This window comes from Malaclemys terrapin, chromosome 13 (genome assembly GCF_027887155.1).
Source record: "Malaclemys terrapin pileata isolate rMalTer1 chromosome 13, rMalTer1.hap1, whole genome shotgun sequence".
Lineage (NCBI taxonomy): Eukaryota > Metazoa > Chordata > Testudines > Emydidae > Malaclemys > Malaclemys terrapin.
Window position 1 is genome coordinate 24,692,307 of NC_071517.1, and position 13,134 is coordinate 24,705,440.

The 13,134-nt window shown below is 42.3% G+C and overlaps 1 protein-coding gene across 1 annotated transcript in view; it reads left to right on the forward strand.

Moving 5' to 3' along the window:
• SHISA6 (shisa family member 6) overlaps positions 1-12,914 on the forward strand; it is a 54,751-nt gene extending 41,837 nt beyond the window's left edge. The window contains exon 3 of the mRNA XM_054046717.1: positions 12,261-12,914. Within this exon, the coding sequence (XP_053902692.1) occupies positions 12,261-12,814 (554 nt within the window). The 3' untranslated portion in view covers positions 12,815-12,914. The remainder of the gene's footprint in view (positions 1-12,260) is intronic.
• The last annotated feature ends 220 nt before the right edge of the window (positions 12,915-13,134 follow it).

Here is a 13,134-nt window from a genome sequence, read left to right on the forward strand (position 1 = left end):
TGTCCTGGGATCAGTCTTATTTAACATTTTTTCAATGATCTTGGCACAAAAAGTGGTAGTGTGCTCATAAAATTTGCAAATGACAAAGTTGGGAGATATTTCCAATATGGAAGAGGACTGGAATATCATACAAGAAGATCTAGATGACCATGAAAACTGGAGTAATAGAAATGGGATGAAATTTAATGGTGTAAAATGCAAAGTCATGCACTTGGGGACTAACAACAAGAATTTTTGCTATAAGCTGGGGACTTATCAGTTGAAAGAGACAGAGGAGGAGAAAGATCTTGGTGCACTGGTTGATCACAGGATGACTATGAGCTGCCAATGGGAACCGGCCATGAAAAAAGGCTAATGTGATACTAGGGTGCATCAGTCAAAGTATTTCCAGTAGAGATAGGGAAGTGTTCATACTATTAGACAAAGCACTGGTGAGACCTCATCTAGAATATTATGTACAATTCTGGTCTCCTATGTTTAAGAAAGATGAATTCAAACTGGAATGGGTTCAGAGAACGGCTACTAGGATGATCAGAGGAATGAAAAATCTGCCCTCTGAGAGGAGACTTAAGCAGCTTGGCTTGTTTAGCTTAACCAAAAGAAGGCTGAGGGGAGATATGATTGCTCTCTATAAATACGTCACAGGGATAAATACGAGGGAGTGGGAGGGGTTATTTAAGTTAAGTGCCAATGTTCACACAAGAACAAATGGATATAAACTGGCCATCAACAAGTTTAGGCTTGAAATTAGACAAAGGTTTCTAACCATCAGAGAAGTGAAGTTCTGGAACAGCCTTCCAAGGGGAGCAGTGGGGAGCAAAAAAACTAACTGTCTTCAAGACTGAACTTGATAAGTTTATGGAGGGGATGGTATGATGAGACTGGTACATGCCATTGTAGGCAGACTCTGACTGCTAGTAGCAAATATGCCCAATGGCCAGTGATGGGACACTAGATGGGGAGGGCTCTGAGTTACTACAGAGAATTCTGTCCCAGGTGTCTGGCTCTTGCTGAAATGCTCAGGGTATAACTGACTACCATATTTAGAATCAGGAAAGAATTTTCTCTCAGGCCAGATTGGAAGAGCCCCTGGGGAGTTTTCGCCTTCCTCTGCAGCATAGAACATTGGTCACTTACAGGTTTAAATTAGAGTCAATGGTGGGGTCTCTGTAACTTGAAATCTTTAAATTATGATTTGTAGACTTCAGTAACTCAGCCAGATGTTATGGATCTGTTACGGGGGTCCGGGGGTGAGGTTCGGTGGCCTGCAATTTGCGGGTCAAAAGAGATGATCATGATGGTTCCTTCTGACCTTAAATTCTATGAGTCTATAGTTTCAACCAATTTGCTGGTACTGAAGTTAGGCTTACCAGCCTGTGATTGCCAGGATCACTTCTGGAGCCTTTTTAAAAAATTGGTATCACATTAGCTATCCTATAGTCCTATCCTAGTACAGAGGCTGATTTAAAGGTATAAATAACGTAGTACAATTAGTAGTGCTGCAGTTTCATATCTGAGTTCCTTCAAAGTTCTTGGATGAATCCCATCTGGTCCCAAGGACTTATTACTGTTTGATTTATCTTTTTTTCCCAAAAAAACTTCCCCTATTCATACTTCAATCGTGGACAGTTCCTCAGATTTGTCACCTAAAAAGAATGGCTCAGGTGCGGGAATCTCCCTCACATCCTCAGCTGTGAAGACCGATGCAAAAAAAAAAAAAAAAATCATGTAGCTTCTACACAATGGCCTTGTCTTCCTTGAGTGCTTCTTTAGCACCTCAGTCACCCAGTGGCCCTGCTGATTGTTTGGCAGGCTTCCTGCTTCTGATAGACTTTAAAAAAAAAAAGTCTGTTAGTTTGAATGTTTGGCTAGTTGCTCTTCATATTCTTTTTTCGGCCTGCCTGGTTATACTTTTACACTTGACTTGCCAGAGTTTATGCTCCTTTCTGTTTTCTCCAGGAGGAGCTGACTTCCAACTTTAGCTAAATTGACTTTAGCCATTTTTATTCCCTAAGAAGAATGTTAACACAGACTTACACCAAAAATAGTCAAATCAGTTTGAGGACACTCTGATGTAGTTAAATGGGTGCAATTTTGTGTGAAGAACAATTCCTGAGATAGATGAGAGATTAGATTAGATTTATCTCAAATATAAAGCATTTGATGGAAAATTCTTTTCTGTCTTTGGTGAAATACTTCTCCCTGTCCCTACCCACTGCCCCCCAGTCCAGTCCAGTCCAGTCCAGTATTCCTTGTGTTACTTGTTTTTAAAATCACGTTGCATTTATTTTGCATTCCCAAAAATTTCCAGAGTCTTCAGGGTGCTGCCAATGTTTATACTGCCAGTGAGGTTCCACTGCAAAACCTGTTGAAGGAAAGTCGGGTGCATTTTTCAGCTGGGCTGGCAACATTTGGGCTTCTTAGCCTGGAGGAAGCTGTGGCAGAGGGTTGGGGCCTAGCATACAAGCCTAAAGCCATGTTTCATGAGAGTTCTGCATGTTTCATGAGAGTTCTCCAACCCCCTCCAAAAAAATAATAATAAAATAAAAATCCAGGTCACCTTTAAAAAGTCTGAAAATGCCCAGGGAAGCTATAAGGGGTTCTGTCATGGCTTGCACTGTAACTTTGGGGGCTTTTATGCTGCGCAGGTATGGTTTAGATCCCTGACACCAGTAGCCAGCCCACAAGCAAAAGATCTCAGCCTGGCTCTCACCCACCTAGCTACTCTTTGCAGGGTGACATCAACGGTCCTTCCAGTCCCTCCCCACAACCGTCTTCCCTGCGTTCTTAATTACCAGACACTTGGACCATTCCCTGCTGGCTTCTCAGCCCTGAAGGGGTGAAACCAGCCCCCAGTTATCAGGTCATTTTGGCGCACACAGTTTGCACACTGGAAACCTGCTTGGGAAAAAAATAAAACAAAGTTTATTTAATAGGAAAACCACAGATTCAAAGATGAACTAGTAAGGGGAAAGCAAACAGATACAAGTTCCATAGAAAACAAAGATGCCACTACAAGTTTTATACTTTCATATTAGAAAAAATCCCTTTTTAAATAAGAGTTACCTAGTGGCTTAAAACAGTTTGCCAGCATACCCCCCTAACTATAGAAGGGATCCAGCACTCATGGCTAGCCTCCTTCTTTGGGACTGTCCTATCAAGTTCTGTATGATCTTCAGTTCAAATTTGTTAGTCTCTAAGGTGCCACAAGTACTCCTGTTCTTCTTTCTTCAGTTCAAACCTCCTCCATTTTAAAAGGGTTTGCAGATTTTTTTCCTTCAGCCACTATAGATATTCAACGTGGGGGAAAACTCCCTCCTTTCTGAAGTATCAGAGGGGTAGCCGTGTTAGTCTGGATCTATAAAAAGCAACAAAGGGTCCTGTGGCACCTTATAGACTAACAGACGTATTGGAACATAAGCTTTCGTGGGTGAATACCCACTTTGTCGGATGCATGTAGTGGATATTTCCAGAGGCAGGTATAAATATGCAGGCAAGAATCAGTCTAGAGATAACGAGGTTAGTTTAATCAGGGAGGATGAGGCCCTCGTCTAGCAGTTGAAGTGTGAACTCCAAGGGAGGAGAAAGTGCTTTTGTAGTTGGCTAGCCATTCACAGTCTTTGTTTAATCCTGAGCTGATGGTGTCAAATTTGCAAATGAACTGAAGCTCAGCAGTTTCTCTTTGAAGTCTGGTCCTGAAGTTTTTTTGCTGCAGGATGGCTACCTTTAAATCTGCTATTGTGTATCCAGGGAGATGAAAGTGTTCTCCTTTCTGAGTTTCTGAAGCTGGGTTTTCTATTGAGTTTCAGGCTGTTCCCATTAGCTTTGATAGTTCCTCTTGTTCTGGGCTGGACAATGATTAGATGCTTGAGCTAGCCCTTCCTCCCTGATTACTTCACTGCCCTGTTGCGAGGTAAAGCTGAAGTCACACTACAATTATAATTTTCAGTGTCTACATATATTCATAACCATAAGCTGTATACATATCTCATGACTATTAAATTATGTGCATTACAAAGCTTCATAAACGATCTTACTCGGTATAATCTTACAGTAAAACATAGTATGTGATCAGTTGGTTAACTCGGCATTGCCTTAATTGACACCACACTAGAGTAGGCTGCTAGAGAGGTGATGATCAAGTGGGGCTACACCACCTGTGGCTGCGGCAGAGAGCCTCAAAATATGAAACATCTCCTACAGTGCCAGCTGGTTGAACATGAATGCTCTTCCAGTGACCTGGCAGAGTGCAACGATCGGGCAATTGTCTCTGCATGGATGTGGTGGGAAGCAGTATGAGAACACATAAAAAAGAAGCTGGTTTTACTGCTTATTTTGGGAGGTTTAAACCAAACCTTCTGTTCTCCCCTTGGGGTGTCTTGACTCTGAATGTCACAAAGACAATTCCCCAGTGTTCTGTGATCACTCACTCACTCTCACACAAATGATTTACAGCAACTACCCAAAAGTCACTCTCCCCACCCCCACCCCCCGCCTGAAAATTTTGAAAAATATCTATGCGATGTTTACGGCAAACAAAGAAGTTAGATAAAAATTAAAATACTCTTGTTGGAAGGTCACAGTGTAACATGATTTTATTTCTTAGGAACCAGAAGATCTATTCAGGACAAGATCTCTTCAGGTGTGGTGGGTCTTTAACAACCATCTGTGACCAGAGTCCCAGGGGAGCCAACTGAGGTCACTCAATTAGAGTAAACTGGAAAGAACGGGTCAGACAATCCCCAAAGCTGGTGGATATTCCAATACTTAGATATACCAAACCAGCACAAAACAGCTTCTATCATACCTCACTGGTTACCCAGAAGCCAACAATACAGTTCCCTTAAAGCAACCCAGCCAGACACCCAAGTCAAATATGATGAGGATTACTGAAAATCTTATTCATCGTATGAAAAAGTTCTACCAATCCCAAAGGATCGGACACATTACCTCCCAGGTTACACACTTATAGCCAATTCTTATTAACTAAACTAAAATGTATTAAAAAAGAAAAGAGAAAGAGTATTAGTTAAAAGATCAGTATACGTATAGACATGAGTACAATTCTTGAGGTTCAAATTCATAGCAAAGCTGGTGAGCTTTGTAGTTGCAAAGAGTTCTTCAGAATTAGTTCATAGGTTATAGTCAAATGTGTATATTCAGGGTGGTCCAGTCAGGATTGGGATTTTGGCATGAAGCCTCAAGCAGATCTGAGATGACAGGATCAGGACCCAAGAGTCTTTTATACAGTTTTCTAGCAGCCACTTGACCATACAGTCCTGGGTGAACATTAGGCTTTTGGTGTAATCTTCTGTTTCCTAAACCTCACCAGTAATTAACTATATGGATTAACATAAGATATCTATTAAGCAGTTTATCACAAACTTTAAAGAGCCATAAAGACAATGACATTATTGCACCCAAGATTCACTGAAATGTTAATATTCCCTTTTGATCTGTGAATCAATAGCTATAGTGACAGACAGGAACTGTCTGTTTACATGGCAAACATTTAACAAGCTATAATTAAACACATACAATTAGTATCACCTCAAATTCTCTAACAATACAGGTTTCATTTCAAAGTTCTAGTTTATCTACCATGGAGTGTCCCTAATTACCATTCACATATTCTTCTAACATGTCTCTAATGGTTGAATCTGGGTCAATTAGCCTGCAGGATGCTTAACCCTTTCTGGTCATGTGTCACACTTTGTATAAGATTCATTGCAATTATAGAACAGTGATAGCAATAATGATTTGTATGATTATATTTTAATTAGATATGTCACACCATCCTATGCAGAGACTGACACTCAGGCACTCTTCCCTACCTCCTTATCACAAGGAAAATGAGGTGAAAATTCAGCAAAGATAATCCTAAAGACTCAGACATACCAGAGTTCATAATCTCAAACAGACTTCATAAACTGTACATAGACAGGTTTCAGAGTAACAGCCGTGTTAGTCTGTATCCGCAAAAAGAAGAACAGGAGTACTTGTGGCACCTTAGAGACTAACAAATTTATTAGAGCATAAGCTTTCGTGGACTACAGCCCACTTCTTCGGATGCATATAGAATGGAACATATATTGAGGAGATATATATACACACACACAGAGAGCATAAACAGGTGGGAGTTGTCTTACCAACTCTGAGAGGCCAATTAATTAAGAGGAAAAAAAAAAAAAAACTTTTGAAGTGATAATCAAGCTAGCCTAGTTCAGACAGTTTGATAATAAGTGTGAGAGTACTTACAAGGGGAGATAGAGTCAATGTTTGTAATGGCTCAGCCATTCCCAGTCCTTATTCAAACCGGAGTTGATTGTGTCTAGTTTGCATATCAATTCTAGCTCTGCAGTCTCTCTTTGGAGTCTGTTTTTGAAGTTTTTCTGTTGTAATATAGCCACCCGCAGGTCTGTCACTGAATGACCAGACAGGTTAAAGTGTTCTCCCACTGGTTTTTGAGTATTTTGATTCTGCCATGTACATTGGCCAAACCGGACAGTCTCTACGCAAAAGAATTAATGGACACAAATCTGACATCAGGAATCAAAATACTCAAAAACCAGTGGGAGAACACTTTAACCTGTCTGGTCATTCAGTGACAGACCTGCGGGTGGCTATATTACAACAGAAAAACTTCAAAAACAGACTCCAAAGAGAGACTGCAGAGCTAGAATTGATATGCAAACTAGACACAATCAACTCCGGTTTGAATAAGGACTGGGAATGGCTGAGCCATTACAAACATTGACTCTATCTCCCCTTGTAAGTACTCTCACACTTATTATCAAACTGTCTGAACTAGGCTAGCTTAATTATCACTTCAAAAGTTTTTTTTTTTTCCCCTCTTAATTAATTGGCCTCTCAGAGTTGGTAAGACAACTCCCACCTGTTTATGCTCTCTGTGTGTGTGTATATATATCTCCTCAATATATGTTCCATTCTATATGCATCCGAAGAAGTGGGCTGTAGTCCACGAAAGCTTATGCTCTAATAAATTTGTTAGTCTCTAAGGTGCCACAAGTACTCCTGTTCTTCTTTTTGTACATAGACAGATTTCCCAAATTGTCACAACATCTAAAGTTACAAGTATGCTATCTTTTAAAGGACAAAGTTCAGGTTGTGTGTGTTTCAGCTGATTTGGGTGACAGTGAATGATTCTGGATTCTGTGAAGTGGGGAATTTAGCCATTCATTCCCAGGTGTTTTAAAGGTGCAGAAGTTTTTTAAACAAAGAGTAGCTGTGTGACACTGCACCCTATATTCTTCACATCTATATTATTATGATATGATTATGGCATAGTATTGATGTCTTTTATGCAAGATAGGTCATATGAGATATCATTGAAAAGATTATGATTTACTGAATATGATTATCCTATTTGTATGCATGTATCATTTCTATATCTGAAGTTAGGAATATTGACTATATATCTGTATGACAAATGTGTTTACACCTGGGGAACGCCCATTAGTCAGAATGCACTCAGCCTAGATGGTTCACTGGGGAGGGTCATTAGAGAAACAATAGGCCTTAGAAGAAGTTTATCTCCCACTGGGGTGCCACCTGGAATTGGGGTACCACTGAATCCCCCTGACCCACCAGCCTGGGCTCCCTTTACATTGTACTTCAGTGACCAGCACACATACAGATAGGTACACACCCAGCTGCAGTATATACAGAGCTGTGATCAGCGCTGCATGGGGAGGCTACAGCTAAGGAACTGCCCAACTACTCAAGTGCACATCCCCCCTCTGGAGTATAAACCCAAAATTATACCATCTTGTGCTGCACAGAGATCTATACAGCATAAGCTCATGAAGTTTGCCCCCACCCTCAATATGGAGAAAGATATTTAACTGCTTTCTGCCCCAAGTTATGTTTCCCACACACTGGTTTTAGACAAAGCAAAAATAAGTTTATTAACAACAAAATATAGATTTTAAGTGATTATAAGGGACAGTAAACAGATCAAAGCAGATTACCTAGCAAACAAACAAAACATGCAAACTAAGTTTAATATACTAAAGAGATTGGATATGAGTACCAAATCCTCACCCTAAATAATGATTCAAGCAGGCTGCAGTGATTCTTAAGGGGCCAACTGCACTTGCTTACAGCTTAAAAAGCCCAGGTGTTCCTTTCACAGGCTAAAAATCCCTTTAGCCTGGGTCCAGCACTTCCCTCAGTTCAGTCCTTGTTCCACAGGTGATTTTGGGGGCAGGGAGTCAGTGAAGAACCAAGATGATGTCACTCCCCTGTCTTAAATAGCTTTTGCAGATGGCAAGAACCCTTTATCTCAAAGCTTGGCTCCCATGCCAGTCAGTGGAAAAACACTGGTATTCCAAGATGGAGTCCAGTACCAGGTGACCTGATTACATGTCCCTGTAGTGCCACAGCAACCATGAGTCAGAGGCTGTTTGTAGGATCCTCAGGTTGCTCTCCCCACCCCACAACCCCACCCTCCATCTTCCCAGTGGGAGATAAACTTCTTCTAAGGCCTATTGTTTCCTCTACTAGCCTTTCCCAGCCAGTCATCTAGACTTAGTGCATTCTGCCTAATGGGCATTCCCCAGGTGTAAACACATTTGTCATACAGATATATAATCAATATTCCTAGCTTCAGATACAAAAATGATACATGCATACAAATAGGATAATCATATTCAGTAAATCATAATTTTTTCAATGGTTGGTTTCAGAGTAGCAGCCGTGTTAGTCTGTATCCGCAAAAAGAAGAACAGGAGTACTTGTGGCACCTTAGAGACTAACAAATTTATTAGAGCATAAGCTTTCGTGTACTACAGCCCACTTCTTCGGATGCATATCAATTTTTTCAATGATATCTTACATGACCTATCTTGCATATAATACATCAGAATTATGTCAATCATATAATAATATCACTGTGATGAGTATGGGGTGCAGTGTCACAAGCTGAACTCCACTAAAACACTCTTGCAACAGTTGCTTTTTTCAAATAATAGTTTAGTGGGAGAGACACAAAATGTCTCCCAAAATACTCCCTAGAACAAAATCCTGCAAATACAGAACAAGATGATAGAGACAGAAATGTAGGTATAACCCAGACCCTATCCATGTGGTGCTCTGTCCCCATCTAGCGGCTGGACCACATATAAAGGGGGATGAGGTTGCTGTGGTCTTGGGCCCTGTAGATCAGGTAATAGTGGCTCATGCTTGGAGATTCAGAGGCCCTAGATTCAATCCCTGCAGATGACAACACACCCAGGAGCATGGTGCAATATAGGCAAACTAGAAATCAGAGGCTTTCCCACCCATGGTACTGAGACAGGACAGAGTGGAAGCCAAGCCAGTGTTAGTGATAACTCACTGACATTCACTCCTGTACGGAAGACTGGCCCAGGCACTGCTTAAGTCTCATATCAGGCTTTGGTCCATGGTCTCAAGCTGCTGTTCATAGAAATAATAGAATATCAGGGATGGAAGGGACCTCAGGAGGTCATCTACTCCAACCCCCTGTTCAAAGCAGGACTGATCCCCTGACAGATTTTTGACCCAGATACCTAAATGACCCCCTCAACAATTGAACTCACAACCCTGGGTTTAGCAGGCCAATACTCAAACCACTGAGCTATCCCTCCCCCAATGGTTAACTTGCTAAGAAACTGCTGACATCCCACTGGCCACGGCCTAGGTTTTTAGCGCTGACCAGCAGCACCAGGAATGTTTAACTGTTCTTGTGTCTAGTGGACTTCTGCTGACACTGGCCACAATCAGGCAGCTGGGCCAAGTGGGAGTGCTGGTATTCTCTAAGGAAATAGACTATCTGGTGGGGAGAATCAGCTGGGCTTCTCTGTCGAGCCTCTCCTCGTTTCTTCCATCCTGTAGAGACTTCAGGGGCCATATCTTCTGGCATTGCTGCGATATTTTTCCAGCTGACTTCATATCTCTTCCACGAGGGCATTTCAGCCTTACATTTTTGTGGCTGTATCAGACAGAGAGGGAGCATTTGGGTTGCGTTTCTGTGTAATTGCCCCCTTAGCGAGGATAGATTCAAAGGCATCTATGTTGTGCCCCACTTGCCTTGAGACTGCTTCGACTGGCCTGTGAGCAGTTTTGCTCTTTCCATCATCTGAACACGAAAAGAGGCTTCCACGAGCTGAAGCTTTTCATCCCCCACCCCTACTGTTCTCTTTAATATGCTCTTGTTCAGCCTGAGTGAGAATAAGAGGCTGGAGAAACCAGTGTTTTGCATTGTCCTTAACATATTCTCAGGTATGCAGCCTTCACAAAGCAATTCACTGACAAGCTTGTGCCATCCAAGGAAGCTAGGGAAAGGGAAACAGCAAAGGACCGATATTCCTGCATGCACTTCTCAGCCCTTGCTATCCCATGCAGTTGCAGGAGAGGTTCATTTTGATGAACCTGTCTGTTCTGCATGGACAAATATTGCACAGGCATTAGCCTCAATGTCTGTGGACACAGCCACCACCACACACACTTTTGCAGCATGCTGAGAGCTAGTGGAGTGCTGCACTCCACGGCAGAGGTGACTTCATGTCAGGGGTGCTGTATGTGTTTCATTCTGGGGTGAAGACTACTGACAAGTCCTGGGGTGCTGGGACCCCCTGGCCTGGTTGTGTTGGATGTTTCTGGACACGCTGTGAGCAGTCACTGAAAGCCTTGCAGTGAAAGGAATGCAGAGGAGGCAATTTACTGACCCTTAATCCTGGCCATTAAACAGTCCCCCAGCCCAATGACACAAGAATTACATTGAATTCTGCTGTTAGGGCATGGTGTGCAATAAGACTAGATGCTCCCTTACATATCATCACAGAGGTGTCAATATTAACTTAAGGTCACCATGGCAGTATGCAAGCAGGCCAGTGTTCAAGGGCCAAAGACACTGCACAACTCTAAACAGGTGGTCATATTTCCCCAGGATTAGGGCAAAGGTAAGATCCAGAAGGTGCCACAGAAACTGCTTCCTTGGAATAATTGTGGGGTTGTTTCTTCAGGCTGTAACCTAGTTTTGGCAGGTTGTTCTACCTGCTCAGGGTCAGGTACTGTGGTGGTACCAATGAGTCAGACAGACATCTCAAGGCCAATGTACCTCCACTCCAAGCCTTATGTGGCTTAAAATCCAACAAAAAGGGAAGATGTGCTGAGTCCCCATTTATGTAACAGAGCATCTAAGACAGAAAAATGACAGGCAGACCAGTTCACTTTTCATGGAACAAACAGCACCGCACAGAGCTGAATGGTTTGTATGTCAGCCTCTGTTTCCCTGAGCTTCTCAGAGACTTTGGGATGAACCTCATATTTCTGCATTGATATCCAGTGCCCTTAGGAAACTAAACACCAAACAGAAAATACAGTGTCCCACAGGAGCACCCCACGCCCCTCAGAACGAGTTCGCAGCTGAATTTACAAAAAAAAAAAAAAAAGTTTTTTTTTAAAAAATACAGAGAGAGCGACTCTGATTGAAACCAACATCTATGGGACATTCATGGCCAGTCACTGACAAACAACAAAATCACTTTATAATATAATATAATATAATATAATATAATATAATATAATATAATATAATATAATATAAAAGTCAGGATGATACCGTTGAAAGGAAACATCTCGACCTTCTAAATGAAATGTTTTTATAAGGATGCTTCAGTGTTGCTGAAACAAATGTTTTGTTATTTTTGTTTCATGCTAAATTTGGAAATTTCAGCTTTTTGTTCCAATTTGGGACAAAAGGAAATTTCTAAATGTCAGAATTTCCCACAGACTGGAAATTTTGTTTTCCAACCATCTCGAATTCTCAGTAACCTGGTAATACTACAAATCACACAATATTGTGACATGGACTCAGTACATGGGGTTCATTGTGTGACATGTTACAATTGCGATATAGCACACAGTCACTCATGTACGAACTGATATCCCCACTGTACTTGTATGGCTGTGTGTGCATACACATGATGTACACTGTGTCCATGTGTAATATATACATATTCACACAGTGCAAGTAGACCTTTGAGTTCCATGATTGATAGCACAGTGCTATGGCTGTCTCTGGCAATGGCTAAACCTCTGAAGGATAAGGTGAAAGGCCTGATGGGTCTCCATGTTTGTGCTGCTTCAGACATTATCCAGTGCACCAGGAGGCCTTGTTCCAGAGCGCTGTTCTCTGCACACCATCCCTACTCTCCCTCCTGTGCCAACACCCTCAGCTGCTCCTAACACTGTTTCCCTTTCTTTTCCCCTCCCAGCTGACAAAGAAGCTGATGAATATTACATGAAGAGGAGACATCTTCCTGATTTGGCAGCACGAGGGACCCTCCCTCTCAATGTCATCCAAATGTCTCAGAAACAGACCAACCACAGAGAACGGCCCCGCCGACCCATACGGGCTATGTCCCAGGACAGGGTGCTGTCCCCTGAGAGGGTCATGCCCGAGGAGTTCAGCATGTCCTATGAACGGATCCTCTCTGATGAACAGCTTTTGTCCGCAGAGCGCCTCCATTCCCAAGACCCCCTGCTCTCTCCGGAGCGCACAGGTTTCGCAGACCAGTCCATGTCGCGCGCATTGTCACACACAGACGTCTTTGTTTCTACGCCTGTCTTGGATCGCTACAGGATGACAAAGATGCACTCCCATCCCAGTGCCTCAAATAACTTGTACAATACCTTATGTATGAACCAAACTTCCGCCAAGCGCCAAGCATTTGCCTCCCGACGGCACAACACAGTGGAACAACTGCATTATATCCCAGGACACCACCACCATTACCGCACAGCGAGCAAAACAGAGGTGACTGTTTGATATGACACAGTGCATTGTAGATAATCAGTAAGGACTGGTGTGACCCCAGCACCCCAAACTGCAGTGGCCTTACAGGCCAAGATAACCTCTAACTGAGTGTCTGAAAAAACTTTTCTGACAGTCACATCTGCATTGTTTTTAAAACCATTCTCATGTTGTTGACATAAGAAGAAAAAACGGGCAATTGGAGAGAATCCCCAACATGCGCCAGTTTCTGTCAAAGAAAGCCATAGCAGTTGGTGGCACCTTCCAAGGGCTTATCTGCTGTAACTCATTCGTTTTTATGAATTTAGGACTTTTAAACTTCAATTGCTCCAAGT